At 30.3% G+C, this 22,538-nt stretch overlaps 4 protein-coding genes across 9 annotated transcripts; 1 reads left to right on the top strand and 3 right to left on the bottom strand.

The window, feature by feature from the left end:
- Positions 1–895: 895 nt before the first annotated feature.
- On the bottom strand, positions 896–14,359 carry LOC100747888 (supervillin). Of its 5 annotated transcripts, none has more exons than XM_012384928.1 (27): positions 14,077–14,359; positions 13,421–13,603; positions 13,092–13,250; positions 12,904–12,992; positions 12,697–12,826; positions 12,390–12,621; positions 10,901–12,304; positions 9,449–10,161; positions 9,165–9,370; positions 9,003–9,084; positions 8,744–8,897; positions 8,206–8,461; positions 7,849–8,125; positions 7,668–7,766; positions 7,419–7,587; positions 7,185–7,342; positions 6,669–7,112; positions 6,445–6,596; positions 5,762–6,223; positions 5,520–5,670; positions 4,695–4,846; positions 4,353–4,625; positions 2,385–2,508; positions 2,115–2,309; positions 1,741–2,015; positions 1,523–1,678; positions 1,299–1,450 (listed from the first exon to the last, which is right to left on the bottom strand). In XM_012384928.1, exons 2-27 carry the CDS (start codon positions 13,599–13,601, stop codon positions 1,364–1,366), a joined length of 6,780 nt encoding a protein of 2,259 aa, XP_012240351.1. In that variant the 5' UTR covers positions 13,602–13,603; positions 14,077–14,359; the 3' UTR covers positions 1,299–1,363. The 5 variants fall into 5 exon arrangements, with proteins under 5 accessions (XP_012240348.1, XP_012240351.1, XP_033176362.1 ...); XM_033320471.1 differs by adding an exon at positions 13,673–13,874 and having other exon boundaries at positions 8,744–9,084; positions 14,077–14,212; XM_012384925.3 differs by having other exon boundaries at positions 896–1,450; positions 8,744–9,084.
- LOC117151602 lies at positions 2,864–4,166 on the bottom strand. Its single transcript, XM_033320479.1, has one exon. It carries the CDS (start codon positions 3,803–3,805, stop codon positions 2,903–2,905), a length of 903 nt encoding a protein of 300 aa, XP_033176370.1. The 5' UTR covers positions 3,806–4,166; the 3' UTR covers positions 2,864–2,902.
- LOC100748250 (protein virilizer) lies at positions 14,202–19,786 on the top strand. 2 transcript variants are annotated; one of them, XM_012384929.3, is made up of 6 exons: positions 14,202–14,335; positions 14,846–14,942; positions 15,015–15,127; positions 15,215–15,578; positions 15,707–19,355; positions 19,447–19,786. In XM_012384929.3, exons 2-6 carry the CDS (start codon positions 14,889–14,891, stop codon positions 19,737–19,739), a joined length of 4,473 nt encoding a protein of 1,490 aa, XP_012240352.1. In that variant the 5' UTR covers positions 14,202–14,335; positions 14,846–14,888; the 3' UTR covers positions 19,740–19,786. The 2 variants fall into 2 exon arrangements, with proteins under 2 accessions (XP_012240352.1, XP_003489059.1); XM_003489011.4 differs by lacking the exon at positions 14,202–14,335 and adding an exon at positions 14,626–14,698.
- Positions 19,787–19,875: 89 nt separating this feature from the next.
- Positions 19,876–22,537, bottom strand: LOC100747286 (pentatricopeptide repeat-containing protein 1, mitochondrial). The gene is made up of 4 exons (XM_033320477.1): positions 22,364–22,537; positions 20,556–22,151; positions 20,171–20,476; positions 19,876–20,093 (listed from the first exon to the last, which is right to left on the bottom strand). Exons 2-4 carry the CDS (start codon positions 22,020–22,022, stop codon positions 19,977–19,979), a joined length of 1,890 nt encoding a protein of 629 aa, XP_033176368.1. The 5' UTR covers positions 22,023–22,151; positions 22,364–22,537; the 3' UTR covers positions 19,876–19,976.
- Between the last annotated feature and the right edge of the window lies 1 nt (position 22,538).

The raw sequence follows: 22,538 nt of genomic DNA on the forward strand, positions 1-22,538 counted from the left end.
TTTGCTAAAAAACAGAAAACACATATAGAGAATACAATCGATTTTACACTTTAATATTTCATGTAAAAAGAAAAGTAAAAAATAAATGAAAAGATCATAAAATTATTCATGATACAAATGCATAATTAATTACATTATCCAAAACGATATTATACACCTTATTCTATATATGTGTGTATAAACTTTCCATAACATATTATTACTGTAGAATAAAATAGACAACCATTGTAAGCATTGGGGTGAATTTGTGTTCTTTGCACACACAACAATAAATTTTGAACAGAATGTAATTTTAAATTAAACACTAAAAAGTAATGTGTGATTCTTTTATACTGATATAATGTTGTGCCTTGGTCAGTTTATAAAAGGATAAAAACAAGCATAGATGTAGAAGAAGATATTTCTAATTACACTCTGAAAAAAGTACAAGAATAATTCAGTAACGATTAAAATAATTTTAAATATATCAAATTGCTTTCAGATAATCTTTATTCAATTGGTGATGTGCATCATTATATGTTTCGATTATTTATATTATTGTTTATGTATATTTCAAATATCAAATATTGAAAAATAATATATAAGTATATACGTATTTATAATATTGATTTAAACAATGCATTCATGTCGAAAGTGTTTTATGTCAAAAAACAAAGATTGAACTATTTTATAATACAAATGCTGTATCTTACTTCGATACCACATAAATCATGAATACGAAAAGAATATAAAACAAAGTTATTTTCAATTGATGCATACATATAATAAGATGATGTAACATTCTACACAAGTTCGGGAAAAAACTTTTCCAAGTAAAGTGAACGTATAACCTTTCTCGAACTTAACGTATGCGATGTTTTAGGGATCATAAGGGGCTATGAAATAAGACTCAAGGCAACATTGAGAAATTTCATTGAATACTGTTCAAAAACATGAAGTATGTTGTAAAGAATACAGTCGCTCTTGTACAAATGTTACACATGTAAGAATAAGCCATTCTAAAACATTGTATTATCATTGAATATAAAGCCCATACAAATATAAAGGAAATATTCACAAGCCAATTTACGTTTAGTATGTATTAAAAATATATAATCACCTATTTGTGTTCGTGCACGCACACGTGCGCGTATGTATGTAGTATATATTATATTTGAAATAGTAGTAAATATCTTTAACTGCATTATAATATTAGTTTCTCTTTTATCGATAGGCAACTTTAGGCATATCTTAAACGCGAATTCATACATCGAGAAGTTAAAAAATTTGAAGTTATAAACATCATAAAACAATTAACAAAAACTTTATTAATCGCTTTACAAGGGCAGCTATTTCTTGTAGGATCGGCAGTCTGGACATTTCATCAAAAAAGTCCTATTTCTTTTTTAAGGTTCACTTGTCTCCAAACTGGTAGTTCTTGAAACTCTTCTTTAGTCATACCTAATATTTCCTGATAAAGTACATGAAATATGTATCTCTTGTTATTAGAATTCATTTATCACTAATAATTTACAAAACATACTTGAAAATGTTGTTGAGATAAATACAGCTCCAGGTGTGTAGGATCAACTCCTTCTGGTAGTGGTCGTTGTAGTAATTGAGCCGGAGGATACGTACTCTGCGTTAATCGAATCAACTCACTCTCTACAGTTAATACTTCTCCAGGATTTCGACCATCCTAATAACAAATTATTTGTTTGAAAGATATAATTTTAATAACGTTAGAAAATGTAAAAATACCTCTATATTTAATTCCGCTATGTCGTCGCGATATGTCCATGTAGGAAATAGATTTATAAATTGCAAAGGTTCAAGACCAGCCCAGACTAGATAAATCGGATATTTATTAGTTTCTGGATGAATTCTTTGCCAATACTGCATAGCCATTGTCATTGCTGCTCTTCTTTCAGCTTGCCATCTAACTGCTTTACTACCGGACTGATCCTCTGCTCCGGTATTAGGCCACCAGCCTTGCCATATCCATAACTCGTTTTTGTTGTCCAATAAAAATAAGGCTATAATAATAATTTAATAAGTTTATAATGCGTTGGTCCTTCATAAAATTATTACTCCTTCATAAAATTATTAGTCTTTCATAAAATTTTATAAATTACCTGGTTGATGAACTTGGTACAAATCTTCCTGTAGAAAAGGAAATGGAGTTGGTAAAGAAGCACGATGAGGACATAACATTTCTACAGATTTAAATTCTTTAGAAATGCTTGATAGATGAAACAGTCTTGGAGTATGTTCCTGTAATTGATCCTTTTCTAATGATACATACAGTTTTTTGTTCATTTGTCCCAGTGCTGTGCAATAAGATATATCTTATTCATTATTTCCATGTGACAATATGTTAATACTAAACGTAAACTTTTACCTACCATTGATGAATTCTTCTGGTTCCATTCCTTCATCAATTTCAAAAATTTCTATATCACCTTCAGATGTTAAACCAGTTTCTTGAGGACGATTCTTTTTTAATTTTGCTGCTGCATTAACTGCATGCTAGATATAAGTTAACATTGTGTATATATATATATATATATATATATATATATATATATATATATATATATATATATATATATATATATATATATAGAGTAGTTGGTAACTGGTGGTACAAGCGGAAAGGGGGTGATTCTACGCGAAAAAAGAAGTCGAAAATATAGAATAAAAATTTTTCGTTCAAGGCTTTGTTTTCGAAAAAATCGACTTTGAATTTTCGTTCGGTACGCGTGTGGTACGTTATCACGGATCTCACTGTAGATCGTTGTCTCGATGGAAAAATTAAAAAAAAAAAATTTTATTCTATATCTTCGACTTCTTTTTTTGCGTAGGATCACCTAAAATTAAGAATATATAATGAAATAATATGAAGTAATCATAAAGTTTATTATTACAAAAATTGCTGAAAATGTTGTCCATTCTGCCGAACACATACTTCTGCTCTTCTAATTAAATTTCTATGAAAACTTTTTAACGTATTCGATTGTTTTAAAGTATGAAAGGCTACAATAATCTTTTCTTTCAATTGCTCGCAACTTGCGATTTCTTCAGAATAGACAATTGATTTAATATGGCTACATAAATAAAAGTCAAGCGAAGTTAAGTCAGGAGAGCGTGGTGGCCAAGCTATTGTTCCAACACTACCAATCCAGCCTTGGTAATGTTGGTTTAAAAAATCTCTCACATGACGACTAAAATGTGACGGTGCACCGTCTTGTTGAAGAATTAAACTTCCTCTAGTTCTCAGCGGTACATCTTCTAATAATTCCGGTAGTTTGTTTTGTAAGAAATCGAAATATGCTGCTGACGTTACATTTCTTTCGAAAAAATATGGCCCAATAATTAGATGTCCGATTATGCCAGCCCAGACGTTTACGTTCCATCTTACTTGAAAATGTGTTTCAAGAATAGAGTGAGCATTCTCATTTTGCCAATTATGCATGTTATGAACATTGAACATGCCGTCCCTTGTAAATTTCGCTTCATCGGTCCATAACATTTTTAACAGAAATTCTGCATCGTTGGCATGCTGTTGAAGCAACCAATGACAAAATGCCTTTCGCGAAATTTTATCATGAGGCATGAGTTCTTGTATTCTGGTGATATGACAAGCATGTAAGTTGTTTTCGTGTAGAATTCGAAGAATCGTGAAGCAACTAATATTATACCGCAAAGAAAGGTTTCTTGCACTTATGTCAGGATGTTCCAAAACGTCCTTTAGTATTTGCTCTTCAACATTTACACATGCGTCGTCGACGATCACCATGTCGTCTAAGTTTTTCAAAAGAACCATATTCGCCGAGGGTTCGTTCTGCTTTTTGAATAACACGTCTGTCAGGATGTCGACGATTGGGATACCCGTGTCTGTAATGATCAGCTGCGGCTGATGCGTTACCACCACACGCACCTAACGAAAGTATCATGTCCGTATATTCCCGATTGCTGTATGTAGACATGATGGTAGACTAATAAGTACTGATAGTGAATAGCGATAAAAGTCGGATAGTAAGTTAATAAGTAGGAAAACACTTTGGTCACATTGGAAGTGTTTATCAACATAACGTCAATCGAGACAACGATCTGCAGTGAGATCCGTTATAACGAGACGTGATAAAGTGCACGCATACCGAGCGAAAATTCAAAGTCGATTTTTTCAAAAACAAAGCCTCAAACGAAAAATTTTTATTCTATATTTTCGACTTCTTTTTTCGCATAGAATCACCCCCTTTCCGCTTGTACCACCAGTTACCAACCACCCTGTATATAAAAATTATTCCATCTAATATTTTGATTTTCGTACTATTCAAAATTCATTGTAATACGAAATTTAATAAGAATACCTGTTTAATATGAGGTAAAGAGTTAGATCCATGCCATACATAAATTTTGTTATTTTTAGTGTCTAATAATATAAGAGAACCTCTGCTACGTAATTGACGAGTACTACAAGGAATCTCTATTAAAGACACCTCTGACTCTAAAGTACCACGACATATATACAATCGCCATCGTTCGTCACATTTTGTATTCGTTTTCTTGCCACTATGTACAATCATACCTCCAGAAAATAAATTGAGAAATGCAGCTGGTTCATATCCTTGAACTACACGAATCTATAAAGGTGTGCGTATAAATTTAAAATATTAATTCGAGTAATGTTTCTAATCTTCGTTAATAATTACCTGAGGTGCTTGATCATTATCTAATTCTATAGTTAGTAACGCTGCAGCACCTTGTTCATTCAAAGATGCATTTTGCCCTTGCCAAATAAAATATACTGAGCGATCGCGTCCCTTTGCAGAATGTTTTGACGGTAAACCACTAAGCTCGCGACCTGGATAAAAAACAGTATAACGCATCTCATTAAACTTATAAAACTAAGACATAACATATTTATCAGTATTTATACAGGGTGGTTGGTAACTGGTGGTACAAGCGGAAAGGGGTGATTCCATGCGAAAAAAGAAGTCGAAAATACAGAATAAAAATTTTTTTTAATTTTTCTTTCTTAGTTTTTTTTTTAATTTTTCCATCGAGACAACGATCTACAGTGAGATCCGTTATAACGAGAACTGATAAAGTGCACGCGTACCGAGCGAAAATTCAAAGTCAATTTTCTCGAAAACAAAGCCTCAAACGAAAAATTTTTATTCTATATTTTCGACTTCTTTTTTCGCATAGAATCACCCCCTTTCCGCTTGTACCACCAGTTACCAACCACCCTGTATAAATACTGATAAATATGTTATGTCTTAGTTTTATAAGTTTAATGAGATGCGTTATACTGTTTTTTATCCAGGTCGCGAGCTTAGTGGTTTACCGTCAAAACATTCTGCAAAGGGACGCGATCGCTCAGTATATTTTATTTGGCAAGGGCAAAATGCATCTTTGAATGAACAAGGTGCTGCAGCGTTACTAACTATAGAATTAGATAATGATCAAGCACCTCAGGTAATTATTAACGATTTTTTAAATGTATTTATGTCAAAAATAGTAATAACATTTACCAGTAACTGTAACAGAATACATCCAATATACAATATAACTATCTGCAGAATGAAATTGTCCAACAGATGAATCATCCAGAAGACTATGTGAAAATTCATCAATATGCCACACTTTTATACCCATTGTCGTAACAATGAATTGCTTCATTTGCTGAAGAATTATGTAGTTAATTATTGAAGAATGGTATATATACCATATAATCATTGTTTAATGTATATTATTAAGTAATAATTTTTATTACCTCATCGTCATACCAACCAGTGCCTCTACCTAAATGAGTTCCTTCAAGAACCAAATCAACTGGAATGATATTTTCTTCTAATAAATTATTAATATTACACACTTCTATAGTTACAGTTCCATCAACGTTCTCTTTACTCTTAGTACCTCGAATTCGTATTATACGAGAAACATTTGGCCAGTCAAGGAATTTTTCCCTGAAAAGTATTGTTTCAACATGTTGTGTCAATTTGGCAAGTAAACACCATTTAGGTCTGACTTTAGCAGATTTTAAGTCTATTTTTGACACGGTGCGTCTACCAATCATAGATGCCGCACTAATTGGACACACAGTGCATTCCGAATAATCATATCCTTCTTGCCACATTTCTGTAGCAAGATGTGTAGCAAGTTTCTTTTTACCAGTTGAAGCTCCTTTACCACTCCATATATACATTTCGTTACCAAAATCAAATACTAGCACCTTATAAAAGAAAAAAAATATAACTATAAATAATTAAATTAACTGTAGAAAATATATAAGATGGTTCCAAAACTGTGATTTAATCGGAAAGGAGATGCTTTCTCGTGTAAAAGTAAGACAAAAATATAGAATAAAAGTTTTTCATATGAAGCTCTGATTACGTGTTTTTTAGCTATACTATGATTTCGGAAACATCCCACATATCATGTTAAAATATCTACCTTATTTGGGTCGAGCATTTCAATTTTTGGTATAGTACCCCAATATTTTTCAAGTGGCACCAGTTCTTCATCTTTAATTTCGTATACCATATTTGTATCTATCATGAATGTTTCGTAAAGCTCATCTTCATCAGGATGTCCACCCTCAATGACTATTATTTATACAATGCTATTAATGTTTTACAAGATATTGTTACATCATATATGACAGACTACTAGCTTACCATCTACGTTCTCATTTTCTGCACCAAGATAGCTCCAGAATTTTTGTAGTTGACTTTTTGTGCAAGTTAATTTATCTTCATTAATAGTAATAACTTGAAACGTTTGGCAACCAAGATCCTTATTTTGCTGAATACTCAATGCAATTTCTGCACCTCGTGCTTTTTCGATAACATTACAATATTTCCCAATGTAATTATAAACCTCTGATTTTGTTACTAGAACAAAATTATCGCCACTATTTATGCTTTCTGCAACTGGCTCGACTAATCTCACTTGTACATGTCTCCGGCCTTTAATTAAAATTAACATCAAGTCTTTGTATGGCTGTAATCTATTCGAAGAAATATTTGTATCTGTTACGTTCCTTAGTGTTATATTACTAAAGTCTTCAGTAGAAGCTAGGCCAGCTAAAGCTTCCATAGCTAATGATGAATTTTTCGCTACTGTAACATGGTATAATAACATAAATATTATAGTGGCACATATCAAGTATTTAATATTCGATAAAGACTTACATTTTTCAACATTTAATTGTTTCATTACTTTTTCCGCAATACCAGTTCGTATCTCAGTATACTCTGATTTTAAGTCAGTACGAGCTGCAAGCGTTTTAAGTGGATTTCTAGACACAAACCGTCGTCGTTTCAATCGTATATTTCGCTTTTGAACTAATCTATAATAATATAAATATATGAGAACCTAAAACTTACTGTATGATTAACAATATTAGTAAAAAATAAAAGGCTTACAATTCAGATTGCGATGTAATCATATCGAAATCGCTTTCATTTAAATCAACAGATTCAGCCTCGCATTTCTCTAATGAAATTCCAGTAAAGAAGGAGGTGAATGTCTCGTCGTCTATCTTAGGTACTGAGACAACAGGTGATACGTTCTTCGCCGTTTTCACTTCTTCAGCTATGACATACATTTTCAAGTAATGCTAATGGTGAAAGAAAAATACTCTGATATAACTCCTAAAATAACTATTTACTAACCACTGTCATCGCTTGCAGGTTCAGAGAAGCTTCCTCGTAATTTAATACATGAATCTTTATTTGGACTAGTTGGAGTAGATACAGCATCTTTCATATATCCTGAAAATAAATGATGACGTCCTTAATACTCTACTTAGAGATTTATGTTTAAAAGCGTTGAAAATATCTTAAATAATATTACCTTTCTTTGCTCTAAATCGTTCAGGACGAGGGGTTTTTTTCTTTCTATCTATAATATTTCCTGTAGCTTCAATAAGCGGAGATGATGATCCTGGATCTACGTTTTCCAATTGTTCTACCTTCATTTTACCAGCTACTGTAAACTTTGTTACATCTGGAGCTGCTATTCTTTTCTTCCAACCTTCTGTTGCAGATTCTAACTTTCCAAGACAATCCGCAAGTACTCCTTGTTTGATACTCAGTTCTTCCTTATTCAATGAATTGGAACATACTCCATCCTAATATCAATTTTAATTACTAATAGTAAATAATGCAACATGCTCTGATTTTGCAATAAAATTAATTTAATGTCATTTACCACTGAATTAGATGATTCAGAAGCTATACGTCGTTTCCAGTTTGTATTTCCGCTACGTTGTAGCGCAGCTAGTCGTTCTGCAATACTCATACTTGGGCCATCATTAGTATCTATTGTCGGTATTGCTTGCGTTGCGCTACGACATAGTTCTGGAAGATGTACACCATGCTTTGGTATTATTGCACTATTCGACTCACATTCATTGGTTTTGTTGCTAATCGCGTGATGACTAACGCTCTTTGACAATGAAGTACACCTATAAGTAGTTAATTGTAATACATATATACGTTTACACCCATGCCTTTTTACATAATGTAATCTTATCAGTAGTTGAAACAATAAATAGAAGGTTCGACGTCAGGTAAAAGTCATATTTGATAAAACATATTCTACTAAAAAGTGTAGCAAATTTTTTGATCATTTATGCAACTTTTACAAGCCTTATTAATATCTAACATTAAAAATATATTTATATTAATATAGAATTATATTTCATTTAATATAGTTTTTATAAATAGATAAATATAAAATCTGTTACCTGGTTTGTTTTGAAAAAATAGGATGACGATAAGGAGATGCAGCTTCAGCTTTTATGTTACATGTTTCATGACTTACAGAGAATGTCTCACCTCCAGATGTTTGAAGAGTTTCTTCGTATTTCTTAGATGTAGCAATTACAGTTTGAACATTATCTATGTTATTTAATGCAGATTTGATTTTTGTTCTATTTAATTCATCCTGAGTACTATATTTGTGAAAAGGCACTGTATACTTTTGTTTAATTTTATGTTGCCTACCTTCTATATGGTTATCTTTTTCACTATAGGCACAACTCAAACCATATTGCGTTGGATAATTATTTTCCATTATGCTTCCTGTCTGTATATAACGGTTTATATCAAAACTAAAGTTCATATTTATATTAAATCATTTATTTTTCCTAGTCAAATACTATTTACCTTATTTTCTTCCAATTTTAAATTAGGTTTTAATTTAAAACGCGATGAAATATCACAACTTTCAGATGTCCGTTGTTCTAATTCTTCAGATTCTTTTTTAAGTACAGATTTTATTAATTTCATTCCTTCGAGTTCAAGATTTTTTGTTTGCGACGAATTATGCGCTTGTAACGCAACAGGTTTTAAAATGCTTTTCGGCAAATCACCTTAAAATTGAAATAATTAGAATATTGATAATTTATATTATACAAATATATGTTTCATAATAAACATACAAAGCTTACTAGTATCTAACGAACATTGATTAATAGTATTTAATGGAGATATTCGAGATGCTACTTCGACTTCTTCGGATGTAACTGGTTGTGTTTTATAACGAGCAGCCGGCCGTCTGCGTGAATGTCTTTCTAATGGCATGGTATTTGATACTGAACTTTTTTCAGTATCAATTTTTTGATTGAACAAACGCACCCGTTCTGCCAAACTTAATTTAGAAGGGTCAAATTCATCATCAGTTGTAGTTTCTGCCAAACTTGATTTTTTAACTGATGTGACATTGCGTTGATTTTGTAGAACTGCTTCCTGCACTTCTTGAAAAGTTATTGGTTGTGTGTTAAATCTATCATTTCCTTGATTCTTTCGATCTCTATATCGTTGTACACCATGTGAACCTTTATTCGGTGTTTTTTGAGACATGCCATCCTTTTCCTTAGAATTTGCCTTTTCGTGCAAAGTTTTAAAATGCAATGTCATTTTGGAAACACTGTTGCTGCGATGTACACTATTATTTTCTTGGATGTTTCCATCATCTGCTTTTTTTTGCACACACAACATTTCATTATTTGAACCCTCTTTATCACTCATTCTAATGGAAACTGAAATGCTATTATCAATATTGTTATCTACAGGTCCATCTGAAATCACTTTATTTCCTTCTTTGTTTTCAAATACTATGACAGTTTGCTTTTCCTTGTCTGTGAATTTCTCTTTCGTTGTGCTACAATTAAACACATTATTATTTTGTTATATGTTTTCTACAATTCAAAACAAGGAAATGTGATTTACATAAATTGTTATAAAATTTAAAACAATATTATTTTAAGCCTTACAGTGCAAAAATGTTGTGACTTATAGTCTAGATGTATACACACAAGAAGACTTAATAAGTACCTATTACTAAAACTTATAAATCTTTTTTCTTTAGTAATCTATACTTTGGTTTATGCATACACTTCATACAGGTAAGTAGAAAGCAGAAAAACACCTTAAATTTAATACCTTTTGCAAGTTTTGAATTGTGTTTGAGAAAAAAAAATAAAAATCTAAAGTACTATCTTAAATCAGAAGTAACTTTTAGATGGACATACAGGTTGTGTGCATGCTCTGATTCTCTGTTTTCTGTAGCTTTTAGAATTGCTAGCTGATCTATAATTAAACTTGGCACAGATTCAACGTCTTGCCAAAGTTACATATTACTATACAGACTAAATACATAAACAAATGTATATGCTACAGAATACTATATATATCACATTGATACACAATAATAAGTTGATAAAAATTATAGGATATATTTTAATGAAACGTTTAGCATAACAAAATCCCAACATAATTGTTGTTTTCTAGATATAAATAATATAAATAGATATAAAAGGTATATTTGAAAAATATAATCCTTAATTTCATAAAAAGTAATACCTATTATAAATGATGATAGCTTAATTTTTTAATATTACCTGTACAATTTGTCACAAGGAATAATAGAAGTCTTGGCACTCTTATCATCTAGGGAAGGAGCTGCTTTTAAATAGATGTTACTGGTTGTTAACTTCACTTGTGATTTTTCTTCTGATATAGCACCTACAGATATTAACTCAAGAGATCTTCGTTTGTTAAGTACACCAATGAATTCATTAGGAATATTAGAAGGTTGTATATGACCCACAGATTGTGCTCTTTTTCGCAAAAATAAATTTGTTGGTTCTGTACATATATCATCACTAATGACTGTTTCATCATATAAATTTAAACGGACTCGCGATTCGTTGTCCCTATTGCCAGGTTGCTTTAATATAGGTCGTACAGCATCATTCTCCAATACTCCACTTGTTCTATTTTGTAACGTACGATTTCTAAGCATTGACAATTTTTTTGGTGAAGTCAATTCTGTCTCATAGTTACATTCATCTTGTGAATTTTTTCGCGTACATTTCAAAATAGTCTTTTTAGGTTTATCGTCATGTTCATCCGATTCTGTACTGGATTTCTTTTTTAGTATTGGTCGTGGTTCTAAAGATGGTGGATCACTACCAAATGATTCTTCTCTACTATGCTTTTTCTTTAGGATTGGCCTTACTTCAGAACTATCAAGTATTTCTGGACCAGTGACGTTTGTTGCATCCATTGTAATGGTCACGTGATGATTAACAGTAGTCATTCGTTGACTATTCGTAGATTTTCTTTTAAGTATACCTTGTGGTTCTGCAGAACCAACCTGACGATCTTCTCTATCATCTTCTCTAGATGATTTTCGTTTTAATATTGAAGTAGGCTGAAGATCTGGACTCTGATCCCTTTTAATAATTTCATCCAAAGATGATCGTCTTTGATTTTTTAATATCGGCCTGAATTCAGAATAAGTATTGTCAGTAGACGAAATATCGGGTGAACAACTCCGCCGCCGAAGTATTTCACTTTCATCCAAACTACTGCGCTTTTTTAAAATACCATGTTTTTTATGTGTTAGTTCCCTAACAGATGGTGAAAATGTTACAGGCAGAACTGTATGATTCACAATGGTAGATATATTTTGGCCTGTATCAATATCAGACATCTTATGTTTAAGAATTGAAACTGGTGTATGTTGATGACTTAAAGATCCATCTTGAGAGTGTTCATCATTTGATTTTTTCAAAATAGAACTTTTTCTTGGAGATAATTGCAATGCACGTGTATTATTCGTACTGTTTTCCGTGACTTGACATGGAATATTAGATGAACGATTTTCCAATCGTAATCCATAATTTGTTGGCAAATTTGACTGTGATTTAAGCCTTTCTACGCGTTCTATTGCAGATTTTGTTAACGCTGTTAATGCGTCAACTCTTCGCGAAACTTCTGAATCACTATGTCCGCCACTACTGCAAAATTAAATTATATAACGATTTCAAATGTTAGTGTAAATTATAAAAGCTACACCATAAAAATATTAACAAACAGAACTACCTAGTTCGTTGTATATTTGAATGTTTACTGTTTGCAAGAGAATTCAGTGAAGGCAATGTATAAGTTTTTGGACAATTTTCTTTAACTTTCGGGCAAGTGATTTTTGAGTCAAAAGGCTTTTTATTTAGATTAGTTGCTTGATGTTGATTACTAGAATATGAAGTAGATATTGTATCAGATATGTAGCCTTGTTTATTTGATTGTCTTCTAGTTTGTCTAATATTACATTCAGCTAAAACATATACAAAATTTTTAATAAAGTAAAATTTGTAGTAAAGAAGTAAATAAATCTTCTTAGATTACTTACATTGATTTGAACGATCTCCTGTTGCTGTTTCCATATTAAGTGACCGATTTAAATATGATTTTCTTTTGTAACTTTTATCCCTTTCTCGTGGCGAATTTGTAATACTACTATTACTTGATATTGGATGTTCCTGCATAATATTGTTAGGTATTGTATAATATATTAATATACCTATATTCTATAATCACAGTAGATATGATAACTCACATCTTTAATTGATAAACTAGTACTAGGTTGGTGGCCCAAGGGTGTAGAATTTTCTGACATACCTGATCTTCTTGATAACACTGTTCCACCTATATAAATGCAGTAATTATTATAAATTATGAAGCACATACATATGCAGATATTAAATTGTATCGATCTATTTAAAATGGCTATAATATGTAACTTACCATTAGGTGATATAATGGAGGCAGCTCGTAATCTAGAAGCTTTTGTTTCACGAACTGATGCCGTTTTATATAATGTAAGATTCTTGCTACTCTCCTTATTTTCTGATCTTGAAATCAATCGACTATTTTTTTCCAACATGGGGTTACGACTTTTATTCTCTATTATAGAAAATATTGACAATTGTTGATATCAAACTGAAGTATATTACATATATCCCAAAAACTGTACTTTTTGGCAATTGTTTTTTGTACCAATAATATATAATATAGAACTTATTGAGAGAATTAAAAATATATGGACTATATTTACTATTATTTAAAATACTTACTATTTATGTTACAAGATGTTATATTCTTTTTAATTGGACATTCTGAATTTTGTTGATTATTATGTACTTCATTATAGTGACAACAAATATTATGATTTTCATATTGTGTGGAATTATTTTGTGTTTTATTTGAAGTTCCTTCACTGGTTGCCATTAAAACTGTGGCTCCAGCAGCTACCATTCCTAAAAGCAAATAGTTATTATATCTAATATTTTTAAAGATGCTTCTTATTATTACTTAATTATACATACACAAACATATTTAATTTCTTGAGATCCAAAAGTATAGGTCATATAGGAGATAAATATAAATATAAAATTAAAAATTTTTGTGATTTTTGATAATATAATAATATTATATATTTTAATAAATAAAAATAATAATCGCAAACGTTTTGACAGTAATTCATTTATTCCTTATCAGTTTAGAACATATGTATACATAGTTTTGAATCTAAAAATAATGTTAACAAAAATTTTCACCTGTTTCAAAACTGAAATTTAACCATACATATTGTTACAAAATATAATACGAAAGATTCTTATTGAAAAAAGGTAACTCTATATTTGTTAAATTTAATAACGATATTTAAAATGTTTACAATGTTCTAATGTTATACAGTATGAATTATAACAAAAACTCTCCTCACACTTACTGATCTAATATAACTTTTGTTTCATTGCAGCTGTATCACGATTTCAAAAAACAAATTTACAAATAATCAAGAACGCAACCAGTGACGCAGATCAGTTATGTCGTTATCACAGCTATTCAATAAGTACTACTTATAAAATACATATAAAAAGCACCCATTAAAATCGGGCAAATATACAAAATATGTGAAATTCAAGTTTTATCGTAGACAAAAATTTTACAACGGAAAGAAAAATTCGTTCGCAGGAAAGATTGCACAGGTATTAGTCATTACAATTTCTCTCACTCATAACGAAGTAGAACGAATGAAACCGAAGGTAGATATTAAGTGAAACCAGATGGCGTTACTTGAATTAAATAAATATATATTGTTGTAAAAGAATAAAAGATAACACGTGTATAATTCATTGGAAAATACTCAAATTTTTTAAAAACTTTAGATTTGTCTACTTCTTTTTACTGCTATACGTTTTAATATCCTTTAATTAATGTAAGAAAAAATATTCCATAATATAAGTCGAAAATTGAAATTGGAATTATGTATACAAACATTGTATACATAATTTATTGAAAATGTCATTTTCAAAATGATTTTAAAACATTAATTTTATATAAATCATGTTGTAAGTATTAATGTTTTGTTTATAATTAAATGCCTGAATATTGAAATAGAAAGTAATTATGCAATAAATGAAGAAAATAGTAACAAATATTTGAAGTATTTGTTGTGTCAAATACATAGTATAGTCATAATTTTGATCTTTTTATAGAAAAATGATATTTCAAACCACTTTATGTTGAAATAACTGAAACATGGACAATACAGAATTATTATTCTTTGATACCTTTTCACATGATATTTCTGAAGTAAGTGTTAGGTTATTTTGTTTGCTTCAAGTGTAATATAATAATTTCAATAAAACTATTTGTTTATTTCAGGAGCTTAATCTAGATTTAGTACAATTTCCAAAACCTGTTTATATAAGTGAAGTTAGAATTATTCCATTAGGTGCTAGAGTACAAGCTGATTTTCCTGGAGGTGTTCGTTTAGGGTATTGAGTTATTTCATAAAAGTTATACATCAAGATAAAAAATTATTTTCTTTTAATAAATTATTTTATTTCTTTTATGTGCGTTAGGGCTACAAATCCATCTCAGTTTGAAATTGAATTTTTTGTAAATGATTTAAGTAAACCTGGTGCTTCTACATTTGAATCACTCGGGGAGTTGGAATATAAGCAAAATGTTCATATTCAATTAGAATGTGAAAGAAAACAAATACCAACAGATGGATTGGTATTAAGAGGCTGGTATACTACCATTACTTTAGCAGTATATGGAACATTAACAAAATCTTTAAATAATCCACAAGAAGTTGTTAGTTCGGCTGCTGGTTCTGCAGCTTGTGTTAGTGGGTTGGAAGAAGTTGTAGAAAATACTACTCAAATTTCAGAGCAACAATCCGAATGGTACTATGAAAATCAAGCACAAACAAACTCAAATGTACGTTACTATATATATGTATATATACACGTATATATAAATTAGACACATATGCACACACATATTTATAAATGTATAAGACTTAATTTGGGAATAATAATCGTAAAAGATTTATATGGAATTTGTAGGAAACATGTGTAGCAGCAACCCCCCCTCCTCCTATACAACCAATTCAAATAGTAGAATCATCTAGAAATTCAACATCAGATACTGGAAAGACAGAAATGGGACATTGGGAAGAAGATGCTACAAACAGCACTTTAAAATCTACGAAACGTCCTTCTTCACCACCTTCTGAATCTTTAGTTTCTTTAAGTCCTGAAAGTATATCGGCTGAAGAAGAAGAAGCAGAACAGGATGGTGGTGAACAAGAAACTGGAGAACCTTTTGAGCCTATATTATCTGATGAAGATATAATGGCAGATGATATACCACCTACTGTAGAATATGAATGTGAAAATATTCAGCTAAATAATATTTATTCCATAACACCACCTGATCTGTTTGAATTAGAAGAATCATCGAATGTTGTTGAAGAATACCACATTAACAAAGAAATGCTGGATAAGATTCATGAAATATTTCAATCTATATCAAAGTCAGTTTTACATTTTAATAATGCTTCAGGCCAAGAAAAAGAGGCATTTGTTCATAATTGCGAATCTTTATGCGCAATACTTAGTCCTTTTCATTTGAATAATACGGATTTTAATGATTTGACTAATATCGTAAATGCTGGTTTGGATATGGACCTTGCATGTGCTCAACCTCAACCAGCTTACAAAGTTCGCCATGTTAAAGTTGGTGTACGATTAGCAGAAACTTTATGTAAACTTCCACAAGGTCCAGATATTCTATTAAAAGTAGATGCACCTTATAAATTATTAGCGCTATGTATGCGCGAAAATGTAGCACTTCCTGTAAAACTTTCCGCTCTTCGTACATTGGATGCTGCATTAATAAGTCCAATAATTGTTCGAGAATTTCTTATATCAAAAAGTAATTTATATAAAAACGCTTTAATGATGTTAGATACAGCAAAGTTAGCAAGATTAAAATATGCTTTAAGTTCCTTATTAAGGAAAGTTCACACATATGAGTTTCTTGATGAAATGAAAGAAATTGACGAGTTGGCTATTACTGAATTAACAAATACATATATATGTTCACCTACATTAATGGCTCAACCAAAACGGCAACTTCCAGCTGGAGTACAAATGGAATTTGAACGGGAACATAATCGAAATCCTCGATGTCATCTAATAGCATATTTTGAATATCATAAACTTTTATATCATATTCTATTTGCTCTTACTTCTCCAAAATCAGATTTAAATTTAATTAAAGCTACTCGACGTTTCCTCTTACGTATTTCTGATACAAAAGAAGGCTTATTATATTTATTAAAAGAACCAGAAGTTACCAAATTAATTTTAAAAGCTTTGAAATGTGATTTACCTGGTGCAGGATTGGTTTTAGCTTGGCGTCTTCAAGTTGTACAATGTTTATTACATTTAAAATATCAACCTTCAGACTGGATGGCTTTAAAAAAACTTCATTCTTTCTTAATATTTCCTGAAGGTTTACAAGCTGTAATAACAGTACTTTCTAAAGGAGAATTTATTGAAATTTTAATCCCCTATCTTTCTGACTCAAATTTGTGTGAATTCTCTGCAGAAATTATATCAGCAACAATTCGCTATTCTGACCAAATAGAAGTATTTCAAAATCGTGCTGGAATTATTTTAGAAAAGTCACGAACGCAAGCTGTATTGAAAGATGTTACATCATATCTGACAACAGCAGCGCAGCCATCTCATTGGAATTATGGGGATGTCTCACCACTTGTTGCATGCATTAGAAAAAATGCAGATAAAGCAGCCTCTCTTCCAGGACAATTAATTACAGCATGTAGAATTTTATATTATCTTGTCTTTCCTTCAAATAATGATGTGGATCCAATGGAACCTTATATTGAATTAAAATACAGGAATGCATTAACTCAATTGTTTGCTGCTGATGGTTTGACAGCTCTTATTGCAGTTATGGTAAATATTTCGGAATTCTATGAACAACCATTTTTACATCGTGCAGCTCTAACAGGCAGAAGAGGCTTAGCATTGGTTGCATTACTTCTTCCATGTGTGAGATTAACAAGAGCATTATTGGAACGTCTTGTGAAGTGTATGGCTACAGATTTCAAAGATCTAACAGCTGTAATACCATTACTTGGTGTTTATTCATTAGTAGAAGCTATTCCTCCTATTCGAATTGTTCAAACTTTGTCTGAGGAAATAGTAGGGACACTCTTAGTATTTACACAGGCTGTGGATTCAGATGGATCTGGAAATGTAGCAAAATCATTATGGACTCAAATGTTAGGCGAAGTTCTCAAGATGGTTTCTCTAAGCCCATGTAATTTCATACCAGGCTTGAAACTTTTAACACGTTTATTACCACCTGTTTTAACTTCAAAACAAACAATGCTGACTGAAGATGCTACCCGAGTTTTAGGTCTTAGAAAATTATGGTCTGCACATTTACAGGCACAAGCTAATAATTTAACTGAAACATTACGATTGCTTTGTGCCAGTTGGAATAAAGATTTATTAATTCTTCTCTCAAAAGTATGCAAACAATTAAGTGATTTAGCAGCACCTACAGCACTACTTGTAGGTAGATGTTTATTAGATGGTGTAATAGCTGCTACACCACTAGAAAGTAATGTTTTAATTCTTGCTTTACTTAGTGAACTTGCAAGACATGCACCTATGAAGGCTACTTTGTTAACTTTAACTAGTCCTGCATCTAGAGCACAAGTTAAATCTGACCAAAAATATCCACCTGTTATTGAAATGATGTGCACTGCACTTAAAAATACAAACGATGTTAGGATGCAATATGAAATTCTAGATATCTTTGAAACATTGTGTGATTGTACACTAAGTCTTATGCAAGAAGATGTCAATGAACCATTTGAAAAAAGACTCACTCATTCAGTACCAAGTAAAGAACCACTTTTATCTATTTTAGCTGTATTAATTGATATATTAGCAACTAGCACAAAATTCGAACCCGATATATTACAAAGTACACTTCGTATACTTTTGTCTCTTATTAGTCATAATTACGGTTTATATCATGTAAAAAGTTGTTTAGAAAATAATCCTGATGCATTACGGTCATTATTAGACCACATTTTGGTATTCGAAGATCCAGAAGCTCAACCTGTTATAGATTTAACTATAATGTTTTTAGAAAATTTAATTGCGTCTGAGTCACAAGGAAGATCTTTGTATTTACGTATACAGCAATTAGCAGCTTTAATATTATGGGATAAGAATGATCATCCTTTGGAAAAGATAAAACGTGCACAAGAATTAGTTGAAATCTTAAAATCTGCAGAAGATAAAGAAGAAAAAGAACCAATTCCAGAAATGTTAGAGCCATTATTGCCAACTCCTGAAGCTCTATTGAATCAATTTTCTCAACGATGTTTGGGTACTCCAGATTTTGCTTCTAAACGGCCAAAGAAATTTACATTTATGTATCCAAATCAAGCTTCAAATGAAAATACAGTAGATTTATTGGCGCTAGCAGCTGAACTGCTTCCTACCGACTTTAATTTGTTAACAGAAGCTCAAAATTTATGTTCTAAAACCCCACCTGATGATGCTACACAACCATTACAATCAAAAGCTCAAACTGATGATCAAGAAAATAGAGATGTACAAAAACAAACAACATCTCCTGTTTCTAAAGTAAAACAACCATTCGGTAAATTGCACATATTTGTTATATGTTTGTTGTAATTATTTGTATTGGCGCAAAATTGGTAAAAATTTAATTAAAAAACTTTCCTTTACAGTTACACCTATGCGAGGTCGAACACAATTCACTAATTCTTTAAGAGGAGGACCAGTAGTGGGAAGTGTAGGCAGAGGAGCAGATCCATTTAGATCAAGACCACCAAATACTTCACGACCACCTTCCCTTCATGTAGATGATTTTGTAGCATTAGAAACATGTGGAGCACAACCAACTGGACCTACAGGATATAATAAACTTAGCATTCGTGGCACATGTCCTTCACGGGCAATCAACACAGGAACAAGGAGTCGTCCTTGGACACAAGAAACTCGTCCTTCCTATCTCCGTTAATTTGCTTTAGAATTCTAATGTTCATTAATGATTTGATATCTTTAGGATATCATTATATTAGATAGACCAATTTAATTATTTTAATTACTACTAAAAATAATTATCTATATAGATATAAAATGAAAGTATGTAGAAATATTTGCTTTTGTACAAATTTTATTTTACAACGATGTAACTATTTCAAGTCAATACGAATACAGATCGATGTAAAAACGGAATTATAAGCAAAATAAAGACTCAGCTTGATATTTCAAGAATATCACTTTGCACTTTCTCTTTCCAATTTTCATATCTTATTTTAAAGTTGTTATAATTTTTCATAATTTCATTAATTGCTTTATATTTGTATTTATCCTAAAATATTAGTAAATATTAAAATAGATCATTATAAATTATACATATTTCAGTTATTTTAAAAATAATTTATATACCTCATTTCTAATAATTTGCAACATCAATTCATCGAATTTTTCTAAAGTATTCAATATTTGTTGCGATGGTTCAATTCTATTCTCCAATATATACTTCATTAAATACAACACATAAGTAAAGTTTCTAGTACTACATGCATTGAGTATTAATGTTTCTAAAATCACATAATTTGGTGCATAACCAATGGTTTCCATTTGTTCTAAAAGTTCTCTTCCATCCTTGTGCATTCTGCATCCAATAGCTAATACTCCAAATGTAATAATATCTGGTATCAAATGATGAAATTGAATATCATTGAGTACTTCCTATAATGTAATATAAATAATTGATATTATTTACATATTACTTACTAAGAATAAATTTGATTAAATTATAACTACTTACTTTAGCAGCTTTATATTGTTTTCTTAAACATCTCCTTTTAATAAGCATATTAAAAGAAGTTATATCAACTTTTAGGTGATTTTTAACAATATATTTAAAAAAAGAGTTTTCTGATTCTATTGTAGGTGGGAGTAAATCCAATATTAATGTTATTGTCTTTTTATCAGGTTGCACATTATCATTTTTCATACGTTTTAATATTTTATCAATTCCACCAAATAAGAGTAATCGATTTTTTTGTAATATGTCATTTAAATTTAGGGTTAATAGTGGATTCTTATCAATTGTATCTATATTTAGCTCTTGCTGTTGTCTAGAATCTCTATTATTTGAGATAAAATAATTATTCTTCCTAAATACTGAAATAAATGAAGTAGTTAATACTGGTGGAAAATTTAATAAATCTGGCCTTCCTGTTTCACTGAGTTGAATTTGAGTTTCTATCAATTCTGGTACTATAATATCATTTACTTTTAAATCACCAAATTTTGTATCTCTGATTATCCTTAAAAGAAGATTATAATGAAATATAGTTGGCTGTATTTTACTTATTCTCATCTTATGCCACAAAACTAAACCATATTTTAGTCCATTTTCTTTATCATTGATTATTGCATGAAACAAAGCAGCAATTATATCCTGTGTAAAAATGCCTTTATCCTTTGCTTCATCTGCTATTTCAAAAGCAGTCAAAATTTGGTTATGACGACCATAAGCTCTAATGAATGTTGCATAATGTATATCAGACAAATCTATGTTTTTCTTATAAAAATGTTCTCGTAAAAATGACAAGCGATCTAATGCTTTTTGTGTATCATTTGTTTCAGCACAAGCATTAAGTAAACTATTATACACAGCTGCATTAGGAGTTAAACCCCTTTCTTTTATGTTTTTAAATAATTTAAAACATTGTTCAACATCACCTTGCTGAGCAAAACCAGAAAGTAATAGTCTATATATATATAAATTAGGTTTATCACCATTTTCTTTCATTAAGTCTAATATGTTCAGAGCCAATTGTAAATTTTTATTATGTAAATGAGATTTAATAATTGTACAATAGTCTCTATAACTTAATCTTTCTCTCTTTGCACGCATAACTTTTTCTGTGAATCTTTTTTCTTCTTCTTCTGCTTTATCCATTTCAATTTTTTCATAGTCCTCATATGAAAGATTTCCAAATGTATTAATATCTTCTGACAATGTTTTTTTATAAAATTTTTTATTAAAAATTAAAAAATGTGAAAGACCATCTTTATTTAGTGTATTTAAAATATATTTTTTACCAAATTGGTTTATATTACAACATAACCACGAATGTGTTCTATTATTGGTATAATTAATAGAATTATATATTTGTAATGAATATAAGAATTGTTTCGTTCGTTTAATGGAATAATAACGATCATTTACATAACCTGTAATAGTTTCTGTTTTTGGAAAACAACTTTTTTTTAAGAAAAACATGATTAACAAATTAGTAAAATGTTTACGCTGGATGCATATCCATAAGATATTTTCTTCTGTCTTATTATTTGTTATTTTATGTCTTTTAGTTCTATTAGATTTAATGGTTGTTATTTCCAAAACAAATATCTAAAATATAAATATTATATAATAATTAAAACATATTCCTATATATTTTTTCTTTCTATAAAAAAAAGAAAGTTATAATAGGATTTTATTATTATCTGAATTTCTTTTCTGTTATTATGAAAGATGAAAGAACAATTTTGAAATAAAGGTTATGAAATAAATCCATATATATTAAAAAGTTAAATCATAAAATATTATATTAATCTACTTACATTTATATGTTACATAGAAAACAATAAATATTTCAATTATTTAATTACCATTGTTTAGCTACAATAAAATGGCACACTAGCGCTACGTACAATCAAGTACAACGTACAACTACAACCTTACAACTAATCATAACGGTACAGTAGTAAAGCCAGTAGCTGCTAGTACTGCTAGTAG

The sequence above is a fragment of the Bombus impatiens genome, unplaced genomic scaffold, assembly GCF_000188095.3.
Source record: "Bombus impatiens unplaced genomic scaffold, BIMP_2.2 scf_0317, whole genome shotgun sequence".
NCBI classification, from domain to species: domain Eukaryota; kingdom Metazoa; phylum Arthropoda; class Insecta; order Hymenoptera; family Apidae; genus Bombus; species Bombus impatiens.

Coding starts and splice junctions, on each gene's coding strand:
- LOC117151602 (XM_033320479.1), bottom strand. CDS start 3,805: ATGGTTCTTTTGAAAAACTTAGACGACATGGTGATCGTCGACGACGCA.
- LOC100747888 (XM_012384925.3), bottom strand. CDS start 13,601: ATGGTAGCTGCTGGAGCCACAGTTTTAATGGCAACCAGTGAAGGAACT. Junction 12,305..12,389: donor TCAAATATACAACGAACTAG/GTAGTTCTGTTT, acceptor TTAATTTTGCAG/TAGTGGCGGACATAGTGATT. Junction 4,626..4,694: donor ATAATGATCAAGCACCTCAG/GTAATTATTAAC, acceptor ACACCTTTATAG/ATTCGTGTAGTTCAAGGATA.
- LOC100748250 (XM_012384929.3), top strand. CDS start 14,889: ATGGACAATACAGAATTATTATTCTTTGATACCTTTTCACATGATATT. Junction 14,943..15,014: donor TTTCACATGATATTTCTGAA/GTAAGTGTTAGG, acceptor TGTTTATTTCAG/GAGCTTAATCTAGATTTAGT. Junction 15,128..15,214: donor CCTGGAGGTGTTCGTTTAGG/GTATTGAGTTAT, acceptor TATGTGCGTTAG/GGCTACAAATCCATCTCAGT.
- LOC100747286 (XM_033320477.1), bottom strand. CDS start 22,022: ATGTTTTTCTTAAAAAAAAGTTGTTTTCCAAAAACAGAAACTATTACA. Junction 20,477..20,555: donor AACAATATAAAGCTGCTAAA/GTAAGTAGTTAT, acceptor ATTACATTATAG/GAAGTACTCAATGATATTCA. Junction 20,094..20,170: donor TGCAAATTATTAGAAATGAG/GTATATAAATTA, acceptor CTAATATTTTAG/GATAAATACAAATATAAAGC.